The sequence below is a fragment of the Tachyglossus aculeatus genome, chromosome 2, assembly GCF_015852505.1.
Source record: "Tachyglossus aculeatus isolate mTacAcu1 chromosome 2, mTacAcu1.pri, whole genome shotgun sequence".
Lineage (NCBI taxonomy): Eukaryota > Metazoa > Chordata > Mammalia > Monotremata > Tachyglossidae > Tachyglossus > Tachyglossus aculeatus.
In genome coordinates this window covers 32,412,642-32,432,690 of record NC_052067.1, presented here as the reverse complement: position 1 = coordinate 32,432,690, position 20,049 = coordinate 32,412,642, and the positions used below count along the sequence as shown (strand labels likewise).

The 20,049-nt window shown below is 42.1% G+C and overlaps 1 protein-coding gene across 9 annotated transcripts in view; it reads right to left on the bottom strand.

The window, feature by feature from the left end:
- TBC1D5 (TBC1 domain family member 5) overlaps positions 1 to 20,049 on the bottom strand; it is a 498,550-nt gene that overhangs the window by 211,632 nt on the left and 266,869 nt on the right. For all 9 annotated transcript variants that reach the window (XM_038759929.1, XM_038759928.1, XM_038759927.1 and 6 more), the window contains 3 exons: positions 4,202 to 4,310; positions 2,449 to 2,538; positions 2,258 to 2,332 (listed from right to left, as the gene is read on the bottom strand). In XM_038759929.1, coding sequence (XP_038615857.1) covers positions 2,258 to 2,332; positions 2,449 to 2,538; positions 4,202 to 4,310 — 274 coding nt within the window. The remainder of the gene's footprint in view (positions 1 to 2,257; positions 2,333 to 2,448; positions 2,539 to 4,201; positions 4,311 to 20,049) is intronic.

Below are 20,049 nucleotides of genomic sequence, written 5' to 3'. Positions count from 1 at the left end.
CCTTACCCTCTGTGTCACCTCTGTGGTGACCCTTTAGGCATTCCACTCCACTCCAGCCCCAACCAACAAACTCTTCAACCAACTTCACCTAATGTGGAGGCCTTAATGGATCCTCTCTGAGACCTCTCAGAAAACAAAATAGGACACCTCAAAAAATCACAATTCCACCTAAAATGGGCCACCTGGTTACTTTAATCAAGCATTCCTACTTTTTCACAAGACCAAAAGAGGTTGAAGAGTATAGTTTACATAAAGTGAAAATTTACCCCTTCATCTTGAGAAGGAGGGTTATTGATCATCAGCACTTAATGTTCACATACTTATATTTTATTTTGCACTATCTGGAATTTATTTTAATGTTTGTCAATCCCTGAAGACTGTAAGTTTCTTGTGGGCCGGAATCGTGGCTACCAACTCTATTGTACTGTACTCTCCTGATCAATCAAATTTATTGAGCATCTACTGTGTGCAGATCACTGGTCTATGCTTCAAGAAGAGTACAATATAAAAAAGTTAGTAGACACATTTCTTGTCCACAAGGAGCTAACAGTCTAGAGGACTAATGCTAATCTTCTCACTGTACCTCGAGCTCACCGTCAACCTCTCGCCCACATCCTACCTCTGGCCTGCAGTGCCGTCTGACCTCATAATATAATTGCTCTCCCCCACTTCAAAACTATATTGAGGGCACATCTCTCAATGAAGCATTCCCTGACTAAGTCCTCCTCTCCTCTTCTCTCACTCCCTTCTGCGCCCCTCTTACTTGCTCCTTCATTCATCCTCCCTCCTATCCCCACGGCACATACATATAATTTATTTATCTATTTTTTTATTTATACTAATGCCTGTCTTCCCCTTTAGACTGTGAGCTCGCTGTGAGCAGGAATGTGTCTGTTTGTTGTTATACTGTAGTCGCCCAAGAGCTTAGTACAGTGCTTTGTACACAGTAAGCACTCAATACATATGATTGAATGAACGAATGAATGAACGAAGGGCTACATGAAGAAGGAGGGAATTCCAGAGCAGGGGCAAGATATGGGCCAAAGGGGTCAAAAGCGAGATGGAAGTACAGTGAGTATGTTGCTGTTTCAGGAGCAAAGTGAATGTGCTGGTTTGTAGCTGGAAATCAGCAAGGTTAGATAATAAGGGGCAAGGAGTTTCTGTGGGTTGAAAGAGAGAGATGAGTCGAGGATAATGCCAACATTCGGGGCTTGTGAAAAGGGCAGATGGTGGTGCTGTCTACAGTGATGGGAATGTCAGGGGCAGGACAGTGTTTCTGTGGGAATATGAGCAGCTCTGTTTTAGGCATGTTTAGTAGGAAGTTTCGGCAGGACAGCCAAGTAAGGATGTCCTGAAGGAAGACAGAAATATGAGACTGTAGAGAAGCAGAGTGATCAAAGCTGGAGATCATCTGCATAGAGATGGTAGTAGATGAATCCATGGGAATGAATCATCAGTGGTATCTACTGAGCATTTACTATATGCAGGAGCACCATTACTAATTGTTGGGAGAGTATAATAATGGCATTTGCTAAGCACTTACTATAGGCGAAGCACTGTTCTAAGCTCTGGGGTGGGTAAAAGCTACTCAGATTGGACACAGTCCCTGTCCCACATGGGGCTTACAGCCCATTTTACAGAGTTAAGTGACTTGCTCAAGGCCACACAGCAGACAAGTGGCATGGCTGGGATTAGAACCTAGGTCCTTCTGACCGCCAGGCCCATGCTCTATCCACTTAGCCCACACTGCTTCTCTAAAGTATATTCTTTTAATTATGATTAATCGCATTTATTGAACGCTTACTTTATGCAAAGCACTGTACTAAGCACTTGAGAGAGCACAATATACAGTACAATGTCTTCTACCATAGCTGCTCAGGCTGTTGGCCACAGGCCATCAGCAGATAACAAATAGCAGTGGTGGTTGGCTCCACCCAAACACTCTCTTCTTGATCTGGAATGGTTATTGCTGAGGCAAATGAATAACTATTATTAGTAGTTGTAGTAGTATACCTGGCCCTAGCCTGGAAATAGTTTTTCAGTCACTCACTATTGAGGAAGAGGAGAACTCTTATTACTCATATTCTTCTTCAGTGCTGTGGCTAAGAGGTTCGTTTAACCAACTTCACCTAATGTGGAGGCCTTAATGGGTCCTTTCTGAGGCTTCTCAGGAAGCAAAAGTTTAATTAAGCATTTCTACTTTTTCACAAGACCCAAAGGGGTTAAAGCGTATAGTTTACATAAAGCAAAAATTTACCCCTTCATCCTGAGAAAGAGGGTTATTGATCATCAGGTCTTGCTGTCCTGCAGTTTTCCGAGGATTTGTTATATGCTGAAAACGAACACACAAAAGGACACCATCAGAAATAGCAAAAGGAATCCTCAGACCAAAAATTATATCCACAAGCATTCTGAAGACAATAATTACATGCATTAAAATCAACTTACAATTTCCTTAATCTTGTTATACCATGCTCTTAACTCTTTAATTTTACTGGTCCACTGGCTTCTGTCTTGAGGAAGAACATTCAGAAAAAGCTGTCCAAAAAAGTACAAATAGAATTTATTATGGAGGAAAGGAAAAATGCAGAACAAGGTTTACACAAATAATTTGAGTGATCCCAATCTAGTTCTGAGGCAGCATTTATGTACAACTTTATTCACAAAATGCTTTATAGAAATGTATGATGCTATTAAATTATAAGTCCCCAAATTAATATAATTGAAATAAAGACAATTAAAGAGCTAGAGGTATCATTACCAAACAAGCACTACTCCTTAGAGTTTATGTTCAAGATTGCAAGACTAGAACTAGAGATAGTTTACAAATGTTATTACACTGAACCACAATTCAGATGTCACATTCCGGATTTCATGGAGGAAAACTAGACTGACTAGTCAAAAGTTAAACCCAATAAACAAAAACTGTTCAGGTGACAGTTTTTTGGGGGAAGTATTTTGCCTTGAGATATGCATTCTAATAACAAGCAAGAGGAAAATGACAGGAAATGTGTTAATAGTTATTTGCTCTTTCTGCAGGGTGTTTTTTTTAAAAGAGGGGAGGAAGCTGATGCACACAGAAAAATTATAATCCACCCTTCTAAAATGGAAAATGTTATTTTTAACTGGCAATCAACTTTATAAATACTAAGTATTCTAAAAATGACAAATCTGATTTAATTTAGTTTAACACAACATTTAAATAAATCTGGCTTTGTGTGTTTATTTTTAGCAAATGAAGGATACTAAAAGTTAAACAACAGGGAATGGGGGTGGGGTGCAAATATTTGTGTACAAATATTGTAGCAGCAGGCCTCCTGCCTCTATTGCCTATGTACAAAGACAAATGTATTTTAATTATTAAATCTAACTTATTAAATTTAAAACTAATACATCTTTTGTTTCTTACTGTGTTTCTACTTTAACACGGTATGGTTATTTTATATATAACCCTAAAACTTTTAGATAGGAAGTAACTTTAGAATTAGTCTTAACATGTGGAAGAAAGGAGAGAGGTGTGTTTGTGTGGGAGAAAGGGAAAGCGAGAATATCTCCATTAATATACTTTTGAAGACCAAAGTGGATAGCATTACTCATCAAAGAACATCAGACTCCATCAAGGAACATTAGTATCCTTTCAAAGAAAATCTCACCTCCAATTATTCTTGATATTTGGATAAACCCTTCTATAACTAGGGTGCTATTTCTGCCTAAAAATGGTTAAATGATCCTATTTACATTTATTTAAAAGTTCATCAGAACCCCATTAAGTTTGTTTAGTCTTCCTAAAATAAATCTGAGAATGTTTTTCCAACAGTTTTATAGGCGAATAGCCCCCTCGCTAAAGTAGGAATTAAACTCCCTCCACACCTTTTTTTTTTTTGTGTGTGTGTATGATTTCATTGTGAGACTTTTGGGGTAAAGGCCCAGGGATGCAGAGGTTTCACTGTGGAGTTTGCACGATCAAATGAGAAGCTAAGTAAAGCAGAGATGTTCACTTGGAATGAATCCTTCAACATCATCAGTTATACAGTACTGAGGTAACAACATTATGAGTAAATGTCCTATGAAAGATGAAAAAAAATGGGGGTGAAGTCTCCTGGAAAATTTGGTGATTCTTTGCTTCAGTAATCTTCCAGTGCATCAGGTAATGTGTTGATGTATTGCAACCACAAACTGTAAATAAATATTTTCTTCTTACCTTCCAGCAAACACTGCGGAACCTGCTGCTTCTCAGCTGCCCATTAATCCCCTTCAGCCTTATTGTTGCCAAGTAATTGCTGTTTACAAATAGTTCTTCCCATTCTTTACTACAGAAAAGGAAAAAAAAAAAGGCATAGGAACCCTTTTTTAAAACTTCAATTGTTCTCTCCTCCTCGGTCACAGCAAACCAAGTGATTTTAAATAAGTAGAAGGAATAGAACTTTTTAAATGTATATATTTAGTTGTGTAGTGTTCCTGAACGCATGGCTGTCTTTTTGGACACATTTCTTCTCTGGATTTAATGAATATGTAGATCGCTATAATTATGCCAGCTACTGAAATTCATAATGTCTACGGAGGCTACTCCGTTCCCTGAAAATGTTGGTACTGCAGTTCAGTGAATAAACAAGAAAAATGAATATTAATATGAGAGCAGTACTGTTTTAGCCAGAGATAAAAAAAACCCTTGCTCCAGAAATACGCAATACTGTTGACACATACACTGTTGACACTATTAGTTCCTCATAGATGTGTCTGCTTAAATCACCCTTTTTTCTCTTTAATGTCAGGCTGGGCAGTTAAGCAAAATAGAAGACTACTTCCTTTAACTTTTAGTGCTATTTACTATTGGAATCACTTTCACGCCTTTCTACATGATCAGTTTTCAAAATTTAACAGGTGCTAGCAAATTCAAAAAAACATCAAAAAATGAAGAAGCCTCACTGTATAAACTGTTAAAGGCAAGCTTGAGTACCTTGCAGTACCTATGGCTGACTAGATAAACAACCTAAATATGCCTCCCAGGCATGCAGACACCAGGGGCCTAACACCTGTGCCTCATTAATATACAAGTAAATCTGCTCTACTGGGAAACAATTGGAAATTAATTGTCCCAAACCATTTACTGAGTTTGAATAAAAGAATTAGACCTATATTTTCAGCATCTTCCACTTAAATGAATCTCTAGAATGATGTCAGCTTCTTGATGGCCTAATCAAGAGGGCCCAAACCTAGCGATTAAAATTTTATAACATGATCCGAAATTAACACTGTCTACACTACAGAACAGGTATACCTTAACACACTTTCCTCCAGGGATGACATAAGGTTAATAAAAGAAAATGGCTTTTATATTATTTCCTTCGACCCAGGACTTTCTTAGAAGAATAGGACGAGGAATGAGAAATACACTGTAGTCAACTTCCAATACGACGTAAGGTGCGGTTGGATAACCTCTGAGAGGTAAAACCTGATATTCTACATCATTCTTCATATGCCTGGTCAGGTTCCAAGGATTTTAAGACATCCAACCTTCACTCAGTCTTCTCACCAACCACCATGAGAACTACGAAGAGGTGCTATGTTGTAGAGAAGCAGTGTGGCTCAGTGGAAAGAGCACGGGCTTTGGAGTCAGAGGTCATGGGTTTGAATCCCGACTCCACCACATGTCTGCTGTGTGATCTTGGGCAAGTCACTTAACTTCTCTGGGCCTCAGTTACTTCAACTGTAAAATGGGGATTAAGACTGTGAGCCCCACATGGGACAACCTGATCACCCTGTATCCTCCCCAGCGCTTAGAACAGTGCTTTGCACATAGTAAGCGCTTAACAAATGCCAATTATTATTATTATGAGTTGTTTAGAAACCATGATTTTGGCCCTTCCCACACCTTCAATCTGCATCTTTAGCCAAAAAGGGGATACCGCCTGTGGGGGCACAAGACAGCGGAACATATATGGCCAGGGCACACCACTTTGGTCCCTCCTTGACAACATTGCTAAAATCTGCTCTTTCCTCTCCCTCCAAACTGCTACCACATTAATACAGTCACTCATCCTATCCCGCCTAGATTACTGCATCAGCCTCCTTGCTGACCTCCTGCCTCTCCCCACTCCAGTCCATACTTCACTCCACTGCCTGGATCATCTTTCTACAGAAACATTAAGGACATGTCACCCCCTGCCTCAAAAATCTCCAGTAGTTGTCTATCCATGTCCATGTCAAATAAAAACTCCTCACCATTGGCTTTAAAGCAATCCATCACCTCGTCCCCTCCTACCTCACTGTGCCTCAATCTCACCTGTCTTGCCACCAACTCCTGCCCCACATCTTAACTCTGGCCTGGAATGCCCTCTCTCCTCAAATCTGTCAGACAATTACTCCCCCCCACACCCCAACAACTTCAAAGCCTTACTGAAGGCACATTTATTCCAAGAGGCCTTCCCAGACTAAGCCCAACTTTTCCTCATCTCCCATTCCCTTCTGCATTGCCCTGACTTGCTCCCTTTGCTCTTCCCCCCCTCTAAGCCCCACAGTACTTATGTCTATATCTGCAATTTTATTTATCTGTATTGATGTCTGTTTATATATATTATGTCTGTCCTCCTGCCCCCAGATTGTGAGTTCACTGTGAGCATGGACTGTCACTCTATTGTTGTATTGTGCTTTCCCAGTTGCTTAGTACAGTGCTCTGCATACAGTAAGCGCTTAATAAATACGATTGAATGAATGAATGAATGAAAGAAGGAGGAAGAGATATTAGGAGACTGCAACTTCAAGCCTCCTGGCTAACTTGGAAAAAAGAGCAATCCACAGACACCACAACAATACAATCCTTTTTCTGTCTTTTTCACTGTGTACTGAATCAGTACGTCCACTGTTGAGCCTCTTTTAAATACCAATACCTTCTACAATACAAGTGAGTCTCACAAAACAATAATATACGACTCTAGATTATAAATTCATTACTACTACTACTACTAATAATGATGGTATTTGTTAAGTGCTTACTATGCGCCAAGCACTGTTCTAAGCGCTGGGGGAGATACAGGGGATTGTCCCACATGGGGCTCACAAATCAATTCCCATTTTACAGATGAGGTAACTGAGGCACAGAGAAGTGAAGTGACTTGCCCAAAGTCACACAGCTGATAAGTGGCAGAGCCAGGATTAGAACCATGACCTCTGACTCCCAAGCCCGTGCTCTTTCCACTAAGCCACACTGCTTCTCTGCTCATTGTGAGCAGGGAATGTGTCTGTTTATTGTTCTATTGTACTCTCCCAAGAGCTCAGTATAGTGCTCTGCACACAGCAAGCACTTAATAAATACAATTGAATGAATGAATGAATGAATAAAATCCAGGCAAGAGGAGGACAGAAGCCTCCAGAAAGGAGGCAAGGATCCCTTCAAATTCCTGTTTGGTCTACCTAAGTTCCTGCTGAGACCTATCTTCCACTCTATAATCTTTCCTGTTTTCTTAACTCAGGTGAGTTGACAATTTTTTAAATGATATCTTTTCTTTCTCTAATACCTTGTACCATGATAGCAAGGCAGAAGGATTTCTCTTTATTGCATGTTTTAGTTAGTATGTGGCACACATTTTACACCTGAACTTCTTGAAAATTATTTTAATAGCTACCAGCATTATAGTATGTCATTTTTTCATTAACTTCACCTTTCAGTTTCTTCCCAAGATCCACTCTTTATATACGTTCCTTTCCTAAAATGAATTGCTTTTTTGCCTCTCATGAAAGAATATTTTATTAGATGTGGTCATTAGGTCACTAATGCCTTGGTGAAACCACATCTCTTCTAAGAGGCCTTTTCTAAGTCCTTTACACCATCGCCCTTCTGCATCACCCTTGCACTTGGATTTGTACCCTTTATTCACCCCACACTCGCCCAACAGCTTGGCGTTATCCTTGACTTCTCCCTCTCTTTCAACTCACAGATTCAATCCTACACAAATCCTGTTGGTTCGACCTTCATGAGATTGCTAAAATCTGCCTTTTCCTCTCCATCCAAACTGCTACCACATTAATCTAAGCACTTATCCTATTCTGCCTTGATTACTGTACCAGTTTTCTTGCTGACCTCCCTGCCTTCTCTCTCCTCACTCCAGTCCATAACTTCACTCTACTGACTGGATCATTTTTCCACAAAAATGTTCAGGCCATGTTTCTCCACTCTTCAAGAAACTCCAGCGGTTGCCCATCGACCTCCGAATCAGAGACTCCTCACCATTGGCTACTCTCCTACTACAATCCAGCCCAAACACTTTGCTCCTCTAATGTTAATCTTTTCACGGTACTTCGATCTCATCTATCTCGCCGCCAACCTCTCCTCTCGCTCACATCCTGCCTCTGGCCTGGAATGCCCTCCCTCCTCATATCCGAGAGACAATGACTCTCCCCACCTTCAAAGCCTTACTGACAATAGGCCTTCTTCGACTAAGCCCTCCTTTCTTCATCTCCTACTCCCTTCTGCATCATCTTAACTTGCTCCCTTTATTCATTTCCTCTCACAACCCCACAGCACTTACGTTCATACCTGTAATTTATTAATTTATATTTACGTCTGTCTACCCCTCTAGTCTGTAAGCTTGTAGGCAGGGAATGTGTCTGTTTATTGTTGTACTGTACTCTTCCCCAGGTGGCCCACATTCTACTTCTGGCCTGGAATGCCCTCCCTACTCAACTCCCCCAGACAATTACTCTCCCCTCTTCAAAGGCTTACCGAAGGCACATCTACTCCATGAGGCCTTCCCAGGCTGAGCTGCACTTTCTGTCATCTCCCATTCCCTTTTGTGTCATCCTGACTCGCTCCCTTTGCTCTTCCTCCCTCTCCCAGCCCCACATTCTGATCCAAGCTTTGAGTAGAGTAAATGCTCAATACGATCTACTGACTGATATAGTATTTATTAAGCAAATACCGTGTACACAGCATCTTACTAAGCTCGGGAAGAGAATACACAGGGTCCCTACCCATCAGGGGCTCACAGTCCAAGAACTGGAGTGGGGAGATGAGATTGGAGACAGACTCGTAAGGATAACTGAAATCTTCCACCATTACATATCAGGTTAAGGTTGAAAGCTGCCCCTGTGTTTTCCAACAATTCCTGATCACTTCCCCTCATCCTGATCAGATAGTACTGTGTTATTTTGGGTTGTTATGGATTTTAATGAAGAAGAATTCCTGGTATTCCTCTTATCAGACAGACATAGGTGGGACATAGTTCCTGTATAATATAGAGCTCACAGTCAAAGTAGGAGGGAGGACACTTATTGAATCCCCTTTTTATAGATGAGGAAAACAGAAAAGTTAAGTACCTTGCCCAAAGTTACACAGCAGGCAAGTGACAGAGCTGAGATTAGAACCCAGAGCCTATGATTCTCAGGCCCATACACTTTCCACTATGCTCCTTCTTTGAAGAATATGCGAAAGTACTGAGCACGCACCACAACACCCCCACAAATCAGTAATCACACAGTGACCCTGAGGATAACTTTACACTTTCACATGTATAGATATCAAAAATACGATCAAACATAAGGACAGGAGAAAAATAATTTTTATCAGCTTCAGCGTGCATTTGGCTAGAGATAGGACCTGGTATTCATACTAAAATGGGAATACTGTAAAAGTATGTCCTGACTCTGACGAAAGGGAATGCTTTAAAAACGCTACTCAAATAGTAACACCAGCCATAAAAATCAGTGGGAACGTACGAAGCGTGTAAATTAGGAATGTCGGCATCAGTCTGTAAAGTACAGCACCAGAAATGGGGAAAGCTTCAACATTAGGACTGCAGGTGCCAAGATCAACCAGATAAACACTGATGTTATCTATAATTACCTCATTTTTAGTTTAAATCACAGGTAATGAGGGAACTCACAGGCTCTAAAAAGCAATTAGGAACTGTATATGGCTTTTTTGCTTCCTGGATCAGGAAATTTTTTTAAATGTACTTATATTTAAAGATTTTTTTCCCATAATGAAACATCAGGGTATATCACTTATAACAACATAAAAATAAACAAGCAAATCACAATTATGCCCAGTCTAGGAGTTGGTTTCTTACCATTCCTGGTTGAAATGTGGCCACAAACAAGCATACAGGATTGGAGCAATGCTGTGGGTCTATGCCATGGGAGTATTAAAACTAACTTAAGAAGATATTTCTATTTGGTTTTTAATTTAACATGGAATTGAATGTTTGGGATTCTTTCTCAACAGCAACTAGGACACAATATATTACCAGATCTATGCTGTCAGAAAAATACCATTTTCCTATTAAGGTCTATTTTCTTCATAAATCAAGGAGACTACAAAAAAAGTATAATAATAATAATAATGATAATGATGATAGTATTTGTTAAACTCTCACTATGTGCTAAGCACTGTTCTATACGCTGGGGTAGATTCAAGTTAATCATCATCATCAATCGTATTTATTGAGCGCTTACTGTGTGCAGAGCACTGTACTAAGCGCTTGGGAAGTACAAGTTGGCAACATATAGAGACGGTCCCTACCCAACAGTGGGTTGTCCCACGTAGGGCTCACAGTCTTAATCCCCATTTTACAGATGAAGGAACTGAGGCACAGAGAAGTTAAGTGACTTGTCCAAGGTCACACAGCTGACAAGTGACAGAGCCAAGATTAGAACCCACGTCCTCTGGCTCCCAAGCCCACGCTCCTTCCACTAAGCCACACTGCTTCTCGACAAAAGCCTACAAAAAGTTTACTATTTAAAGGGGTAGCAAGGCATAAAATGATATATTAAGAGAAGGAAGTGCTCAAGCACTTGAGTATGGAAATTGATATGTTCAAAATTGTGATAATAATAATAATAATGATGGCATTTGTTAAGCGCTTACTATGTGCAGAGCACTGTTCTAAGCGCTGGGATGAAATACTCTGGGTGCAAAAGCTCTGAGATAACAGTTGAGGAAATGCTACTGAGGGAGAAAAACAATTAACTGAAGGAGCTGTGACCTCAGAAGAACTTGGAAGATGGGGAGAACAGTGGTCTGGCAGAACTGAATCAATCAATCAATCAATCGTATTTATTGAGCGCTTACTATGTGCAGAGCACTGTACTAAGCGCTTGGGAAGTACAAATTGGCAACACATAGAGAAGGTGACGGAGTTCCAGGACACAGGATAGATGAGAGGTAAGTAGTGATGTGACCCTGAATGTAAGCCAGGGACCAGGTCTAATTATCACTCTTGAACCCTTTTCCCAACACATAGTTCGGTGGCCTGCACCCAGTAGATGGATTCTACCATCTACTGAATTCTTTTAAAAATATGATGCATTAATACTTAATTCTAAAGATTATAAGTTATAAGCATTAGTACTGAGAATGTATAAATAGTATTGAAAAGAGAAAGGGAGAAACAGTTATAGGAAATGAATGATTCATTCATTCAATCGTATTTATTAAGCACTTATTGTGTGCGGAGTACTGAACTAAGTGCTTGGGAAACTACAGTGCAGCAAAAGAGTGAAAATTCCTGCCCACAACAAGCTCAATGTCTTGTGGGGGTGGGGGGGGGAGACAGACATCTACACAAATAAACAGATATAATGATGACATAAACGGCAATTAAAGTGAGTGATGAAGAAATGGTATATCACAAAATCTATTGAAGTTAAACTCATCAAAAGATTTGCAAATAATTTACTTTCTCATTCCATTAATATTTCCTATCTAGCTAATATTTAAGAATTATTTCACTCTGACTTTTTCTCTACCCATTCATCTATTTGGTCTAAATTATTAGGGCCAAAAGGTTTCCCAAGCCCTTAGCACAGTGTTTTGCACACAGTGAATACACTCAATAAATACCACTGAGCGAATCACCCTTTTGTAAAATCCACTGCATTAATTTCATGAAAGATTTAATAGTGTGCTACAGTTAAACAAAAATAAAAAGAGAAAAACAACCCTCTGATTTTCCATTTGCCTTCTTGGAAATCATCATTAAACTGTCTAGATAAGAGATTTTCCGTCAAATAAAGGAGGACTAACATCTCATTTGATTATCATCTTCTGGATCAAACTGGCATAAAACTAATAGAGAAATACAATGCTTCACATACAATGGGTAATAAATAACTTAGTTTTATAGCTCAACAGGATATTGACCAAGGAAGTCCACCCTAAGTGTGTCACCCAGGCCAAAGACGCAGGGATATTGAACATACCACTATAACATACCAATACCACTGAACATACCACTACCAACATACCATTCCCTCCCACTCCATACATGCCAAACCACAAGTCTCCCCACCTTTAAAGTCTTATTAAGGTTGCATCTCTTCCATGAGGCCTTTTGTGATTAAGATCTCTTTTCCATAACTCCTTTTCCCTCCCATGGGGAAGCAGTGTGGCTCACTGGAAAGAGCATGGGCTTTGGAGTCAGAGGTCGTGGGTTCAAATCCTGGCTCTGCCATCTGTCAGCTGTGTGACTTTGGGCAAATCACTTAACTTCTCTAGGCCTCAGTTACCTCATCTGTAAAATGGGGATTAAGACTGTGAGCCCTCCGTGGGACAACCTGATCACCTTGCAACCTCCCCAGTGCTTAGAACAGTGCTTTGCACATAGTGAGCACTTAATAAATGCCATCATCATTATTATTATTATAAAAAATGAAAACACTCCATCAGACCAAGAGCTCATCCAACTCAGTACTATCACTTGGACCCTTGAACTGATTCCTGTACTGAGAGGAGTACAGCGTTGGTTGCTCTCTCTGCCTGCCTCCTCACGGACCTCCCTGCCTCCCATCTCTCTGCAGTGCAGTTCATACTCTACGCTGGTGCCTGGATCATTTTTCCAAAAAAAGTTCAGTCCATGCCACCCGACCTTTTTTTTAAAAAATGGAATTTTTAAGTGCTTAATATATGAGCATTCAGTCATTCATTCAATCAACTGGATTTACTGAGTGCTTACCGCATGCAGAGCACTGTACTAAGTGCCATACTAAGCGCTGGGGTAGATACAAGGTAATGATGCTCGACAGTCACTGTCCTATGTGGAGCTCACAGTCTTAATCATTCATTCATTCATTCAATCGTATTTATTGAGTGCTTACTGTGTGCAGAGCACTGTACTAAGCGCTTGGGAAGTACAAGTTGGATTGAGGGTCCCCTCACATAATAATCACAAAATAATCCCCATTTTACAATCGGGAAACTGAAGCACAGAGAACTTAAGTGAGTTACCCAAGGTCACACAGCCGACAAGTGGCAGAGCTAGGATTAGAACCCAGGTCCTTCTGACTCCCAGTCCCACTCTCTGTCCAATAGGCCACTCTTGAAGAACTACCAGTGGTTGCCCATCCACTTCTGCATCCAACAGAACCTCTTACCATTGGCTTTAAAGCATTCAATCAGCTCTCCCCATCCTACCTCAACTCACTGTTCTCCTACTACAGCCCAGCACACACATTTCACTCTTCTAGAACCAGCTAGGTCACCGCACCTCAATACTGTCTAGCTCACTGCCATCCCCTTTCCCACATCCTCCCCCTAGCCTGGAACTCCCTCCCACTCCATACATGCCAAACCACAAGTCTCCCCACCTTCAAAGTTGGGGGCCTCCTCCCCCCGCCCCAACACCCTTCCCCGTGATGACGGAGTGCCCAGGAAGGGCCGAAGGCGGCCGCCCCGGAAGGCCTGGCTCGAGCCGAGCCCCGGGGCCGCATCCCCCGTCCTCACCCGAGGGTCCCAGCGAGTGCGGGGTCAGATTGGGCGTGAGGGGCCGGGTCCTCTAGGTTATCTCCCATCCCCGGGTGTCCTGCTGTGCTGGCACCCGGCCCTGAAGGTGCCCACTCGACCCTCCCTGGCCCCTGTCCAACCTCAAAGATTCCAATCAGGGCCACAAAGACCCAATTTGGGGGCTTCTTTCCTGGCCTGTTGGCTCCGTGAAGCCTGCCACTGCCTGGCCCTTCCCCTTAAGGGCCAGAGAAGCAGCGTGGCTCAGTGGGAAGAGCCCGGGCTTTGGAGTCAGAGGTTGTGGGTTCAAATCCTGGCTCTGCTGTGTGACTTTGGGCAAGTCACTTCACTTCTCTGGGCCTCAGTTCCCTCATCTGGAAAATGGGGACTAAGACTGTGAGCCCCCTGTGGGACAACCTGATCACCTTGTAACCTCCCCAGCGCTTAGAACAGTGCTTTGCACATAGTAAGCGCTTAATAAATGCCATCATTATTATTATTATTACTCAAAGTCTTATTAAGGTTGCATCTCTTCCATGAGGCCTTCTGTGATTAAGATCTCTTTTCCATAACTCCCTTTCCCTCCCATGTCATCTATGAACTTGGCCCTTTGGGCACTCAATATTCACCCCACCCTCAGCCCCACAGCACTAGGTACATATCTGTAACTTATATATCTTATTTGTCTCCCCCTCTGTACTGTAAGCTCAAGTGGGTAGGGAATGTGTCGCCCCAACTGTTACATTGTACTTGCCCAAGCACTTAGTAAATGCTTTACACTCAGTAAGCACTCAATAAATACCACTGACTTGCCCAAGCACTCAGTATAATGCTTTACACTCAGTAAGCACTCAATAAATACCACTGACTTATGGACAAACAACAAGGTGGGATGTGGCACATTCTTAACATCCTTTCTAATCAACAGTAATTACTGAGGGTTAAACTGTATGCACAGTACTGTATTTCAGAGAGCAGAGTAGAATTCATTAACATGATCCCCACCCTCAAAGACCTTATATTCTAACAGGAAAGGCAAAGAAGTTCAAGTAAGGATGAAGTGCTTCAAGGACAGTTGGAAGGATATACACTGACTAGGAGAAGGATAAAAAAGAGAACATGCGTGGCTCAGTGGAAAGAGCACGGGCTTTGGAGTCAGAGGTCATGGGTTCAAATCCAGGCTCCGCCAATTGTCAGCTGTGTGACTTTGGGCAAGTCACTTAACTTCTCTGGGCCTCAGTTACCTCATCTGTAAAATGGGGATTAAGACTGTGAGCCCCCAGTGGGACAGCCTGATCACCTGGTAACCTCCCCAGCACTTAGAACAGTGCTTTGCACATAGTAAGCGCTTAATAAATGCCATCATCATCATTCTCTTGTTTCTGCAAGCTTATTGACCCCTTTTAATAACTCCTCCTCAGGTAGCTGAGGCAAAATTAAACTTACAAGAAATCACGACGCCTAGATCAAACAGGTAGGTGTTTTTTGTAAAAAAAATTCCCACACATTCAACTTAATTATAAATTGCACTATTTTGCTAGCACGTAGAACCTGCCATTCATTTCATTTCAGATCAGTTAGGTGACCTGCCCAAGGTCACACAGATGGCAAATGGTAGAGTCAGGTTTAGAACCAAGGTCTCCTCTTCTGAGTCCTAGCCCTGTGCTCTTTCCACCGGGCCAAAGGAATTGATCCGGTTCCTCTGACCTAACTACGAAGTAAAACAATGTGGGTGTGGGATCCTCCCTAACGTTTTCAGAAAACGCCTCTCCAAATTCTCCTTTTCACAGCCCCACTATATTTATAAAATGCTTTATATTTGGAGCAACTCAACAGACTTTCCAGTCTTCAGGTATCATCCAAACTCCTAGAAACAATCATTCAAGAAGCAAACACAGATGTCTGTGGCCTAGAGGCACACAACCAAAAAAATACGCAAGGGACTTGAAACCACTTCATGCATCATCTAGGAGCTAAGATATGACATAATAAGCCTGAAGAAAACCAAGCTAATGTAACGGCCAGCACCTGGGAATTTAACTTGATGGCATATGACAAGACAAAATTTATTGAGTGCTTTCTGTGTGCAGAGCACTTTACTAAGTGCTTGAGAGAGTAAACTGAGATGAGAAGCAGCATAGCTCAGTGGAAAGAGCATGGGCTCAGGAGTCAGACGTTACGGGTTTTAATCCCGACTCTGCCTCCTTAGGGAGGCTGTCAAAAAAGTGTAACAAGACAGGGAATCAGGCTGTATACCGCACAGGGTCTGCAGTGATGAGGTGTAGCCTATCCTTCTCCACGGCTCTCAAATACGGACTCCCTAAGATGCCGCTCCTGAGCTGTTCAATTAGTGTCATTTACGGGCCATACTCATCATCCCACGATAGGACAGAATCACAAACAACAAAGTCCTAGAACTAGGTCAGTATCCTAGCATTCAGGTTGTGCTCACCTCAACTCAGATGTGCTGGTTGGGACAGGTGAGGAGAATGGATGACAGCAGGACACCCGAGCAGCTTCCATATGGCAGACTGAATTTGGGAAACCAAAGGCAAGGAGGCTAGAGGAAACAATTTTAGAAGGACACAGCAAAACTAAGCCACAGACCTGGCTGCATCCCAGCTGGAAGTTAATCAGGTCAATCACAGTCCCTCTTCTACATGGGGCTCAGCAGGAAAGAGAACAGGTATCAAATCCCCATTCTAGAGGTGAAGAAATTGAGGCACAGAGTCTCTAAGTGACTTGCCCAAGGTCACCCAGCAGGCAAGTGGCAGAGCTGGCATTAGAACCAGATCCTCTTACTTTCAAAGCTGTGCACTTTCCACTAGGCCAAGCTGCTCTGGGAGGGCCACCCCACGTTTGACCTTCAGCCATCTCTAACATTTATTCCCACACTCAGCACTTATGGCTATACGTTTAACTGCACATTAAATTGTTGTTCCTCACGGTAACTTCTTTAGTGTGACATATCTTTCCTTTGTACTTCCTAAGTGCATAGCACAGTGCCCTGCCCTCTGAGGGTGTTCAATAAATACTATTTCTACTACTGCTTGTGCTTGAAATGAAAATTGGGCATCCCTATGGGGTTTGGTTACAACTGATGACTGGAAAGCTATCCTTGCATCTACCAGACAAATCCAAGGTGGAGCAATGCAAAATGGACACACTTTGCTAAACAGCAGGTAGGTAAGAAACCCCCTACATAAGTTCAAAGGCCTCCTCAGTGTTTCTCCCAAGCTCCTCTTCATGTTTTGGATGCTGGGGTGCTCAGGACTAGATGATTTCTTAGAATGTGTTTTGTGAGCTGGATCCTGGTTTGCAAAATTGAATAATAAAAACAAAGGTAGAGTGAAAATTAAAATAATATTTCATTCTGAGGATCAGGGGGAATCCAGGGTGAGTTAACACTTATGTTTTAAGACTGTTGCCTAGTAACTGAAGTTGAGGAAAACAAAAGAACAAATTAACACACTGTTTGCCTTACCAAGCCTCCAAGTCTACCCAAACAACTACAAAAACTGAAGTTTCCTCTGGGCTTCAGAAAGAAGAGACAAATTCCAGGAGAAACCAAAAGCCTTCCAAAGGAGGTCTCCTTCATAGCTATTTCATATTATCACTCAATTGCAGACCTTGGAGGAAACAAGCAGGACTAAACTCAGCCAATCCAGGCCAGGCTGCTGGTGGAATAAAATTTAGTTGGTAGTCACTGGGATACTTATATTCAGTTTTGTCTCAGTTCCAGTTATCGTCCCATCTCCCTCCTACGTTTCTTATCCAAACTCCTTGAGTGAATGGTCTACCCTGCCCCGATTTCCTCTCCTCTCATTCTGTCCTTGACCCCCTCTAATCGGACTTCTGCCCCCTTCACTCTTCATTCATTCATTCAATCGTATTTATTGAGTGCTTTTACTATGTGCAGAACACTGTACTTTCCCAAGCACAGCACCATCCTACCTCACAGGCCCTTAATCTTGGCATTATTCTCAACTCATCTCTCTCATTCTACCTACATATTCAATCTGTCACCAAATCCTGTTGTTCTAAAGGTAATAATGTTAAGTTTAAAAATACTTTGGATCCCCTCTCTTTGTATCAGTGGCTCAAGCGGGGAGGCGTGGATCAAATGAAGGCACACAACAAGAATACTTGAGAAGTTAAAAAGATCTTCTCTGTGCCCCATTAATGAGTCTTCGGAAATGGGACGGGCTACCGGAAACCAAGATGATTTCTTCGCTGAAGAGTGCACATCTATCAAGCCATGAGAAGGTGGCAGTGTCTTGGGGAGTTAAATCTGTGGGTAACCTCTCGATATGCCCCCCAAAGAACACCCGGCAAAGTCTTTGGGACTCTAAGTACACTCCCAGGCACCCTAGTATAAGTAATTTTTTGGGATTATTCTGACCAGAACTGGGACTAAAGGGATGCTGAAGCATTACAACATCACAATGGTGCTGACGGTTCTGCACATTCAAACATATAATGTATATGGGGATGAGGCTAGATTGTGCTGGCGTGCACCACAGCAGTCAACCTCTCGTAAGAGCTGTTATTTTAAAACATTCGATTAGAAGTGAAAAAGGAAAATGGAAAAGCTACATTTCCCAGTATGTGAAGGGTCTGACTCACTATATTTCACAACAGTTAGGGTCAAACTCCTTGAGTTCTCTTGGAAGGGAGAACTCAAGCCCTGATTCTCCTTTGATTCTGACATGGCTGAGAGCAGGGTCTCTTGTGTTCTGCTGTTGCCACAGTTCCTGAGGAGGAACCACACCGGACTCATGGCAAGAAGGCTGTTTTTCACCTAGTCAGTCAATCGAGGTTAATCGAAGGACTGGTTTTCTTGGTTTGTGGATCTTACATGAATTTTCTCTTGCATGATTTTTCAAGTAAACTCCTCTGGGCCAACTATTAGTTGCTGATCTTTACGCTGTCGGAAATTTTCTCAACCACGTTCACCAAGACTTGTGAGAGTTCTTGCGTGGAATCTAGTCAGACTACTTATCCTGCTTATTTCTTCTGAATGTCCTGGGTGCAGGAGGGCTGTGAATCCTGTTCCTCATTCAGGTTTAGCAAAATGGCTCCAGCCTGAGTCTAACAAAATGGTCTAAACTATCTAAAAAAATCCAAGACTAAGAAAATGGTTTCTTCAGCTGTCAATTTTGCCGCAACTGTGATGAAAGGGTCCTGCATCTGGAGGTTTCAAAATGGCAACCAATATTAAGGTTCAGAAAATGGACGGGCTGCAACAAGATTTGTTCAAATCTGTAGAGCTGGAGAAATCTTCTGCCAGCCTGGGAAGTAACCAGGTACTAAGGAGAGAAGCTTTTAATAAAGCCATGAAATACTTCAGAACTGAGACAGACCAGGTCCTTCCCCAACAGCAGATTAAGACAAACCAGAGACGAGATGATATTCAATTCGACCGGATTAAAATGCCAAGAATTTTGGGATCAAATTCACCAGGAACTTTGGAAAATGTAATTATTGGGAGGGTTAAGCAGACAGCAGCAATCAGAAAGAGGATGGCCTAGACACCTGGCACTAGAGAGAAGATCCTTAAAGTCCAGGAAGGAGCCTGAGACCCCAGTGACGTTGACCAGGGAGATGACTATGTCTGTACAGCCGAAGTAAAGCCTAGGGGCTGGTACTCAGCAGATGGCCCTCATTCATTAATTCAAATGAAAGACAGGGACTATTTCTATGCATTTGAAACCTTGCAAGTTACACAGAATGGCCCAAGATCTGGGGAAACTACTAGACTAAAACAGGGGATATCTACAGCATCAGCCTTCAGTTGAACAGATTCCTGGGAATTATAATGTAACAGACACGACAAAAAATCTCTAGGCCTGGCCACCCTTCTTATGATTCAAGAGATCTGCCTCGAGAGAACTTTTCAGAGAGATAGTGGTTAGAAGAGCTTGATTTTTACAAGCAAGTGGCTTTGACAAGAGGAAGGGTTCGATCATGACTGGGAGAATAGTACACAAGTCAGTGAGATTCCTTGGGTATTTGAGAATTGGCTTTGGTCAAACTATTTCATTTGTTTCATGGTCACTGAGAAATAGGCAGGGACAGTGTTATTTACAAACACATATGGTTGGATTGAGTACTGGACGGAATTAGGGGATGGAGCCGACTCTGTGTTTCTGACACCACTCCAAGATGGGTGATTTTGACAGTAACGAACACGCCCTGGTAATCACAAACGAGACAGGAAATAACAGGCCAATCTTGCTGATGAGGATGCTAGGAAGCAAGGGACTCAACCCCAGAAGCCTCTTTAGAAGGAAAAGCAGAAGAAAAATGGTCAATGATGCAGACATTATTCCTATTTC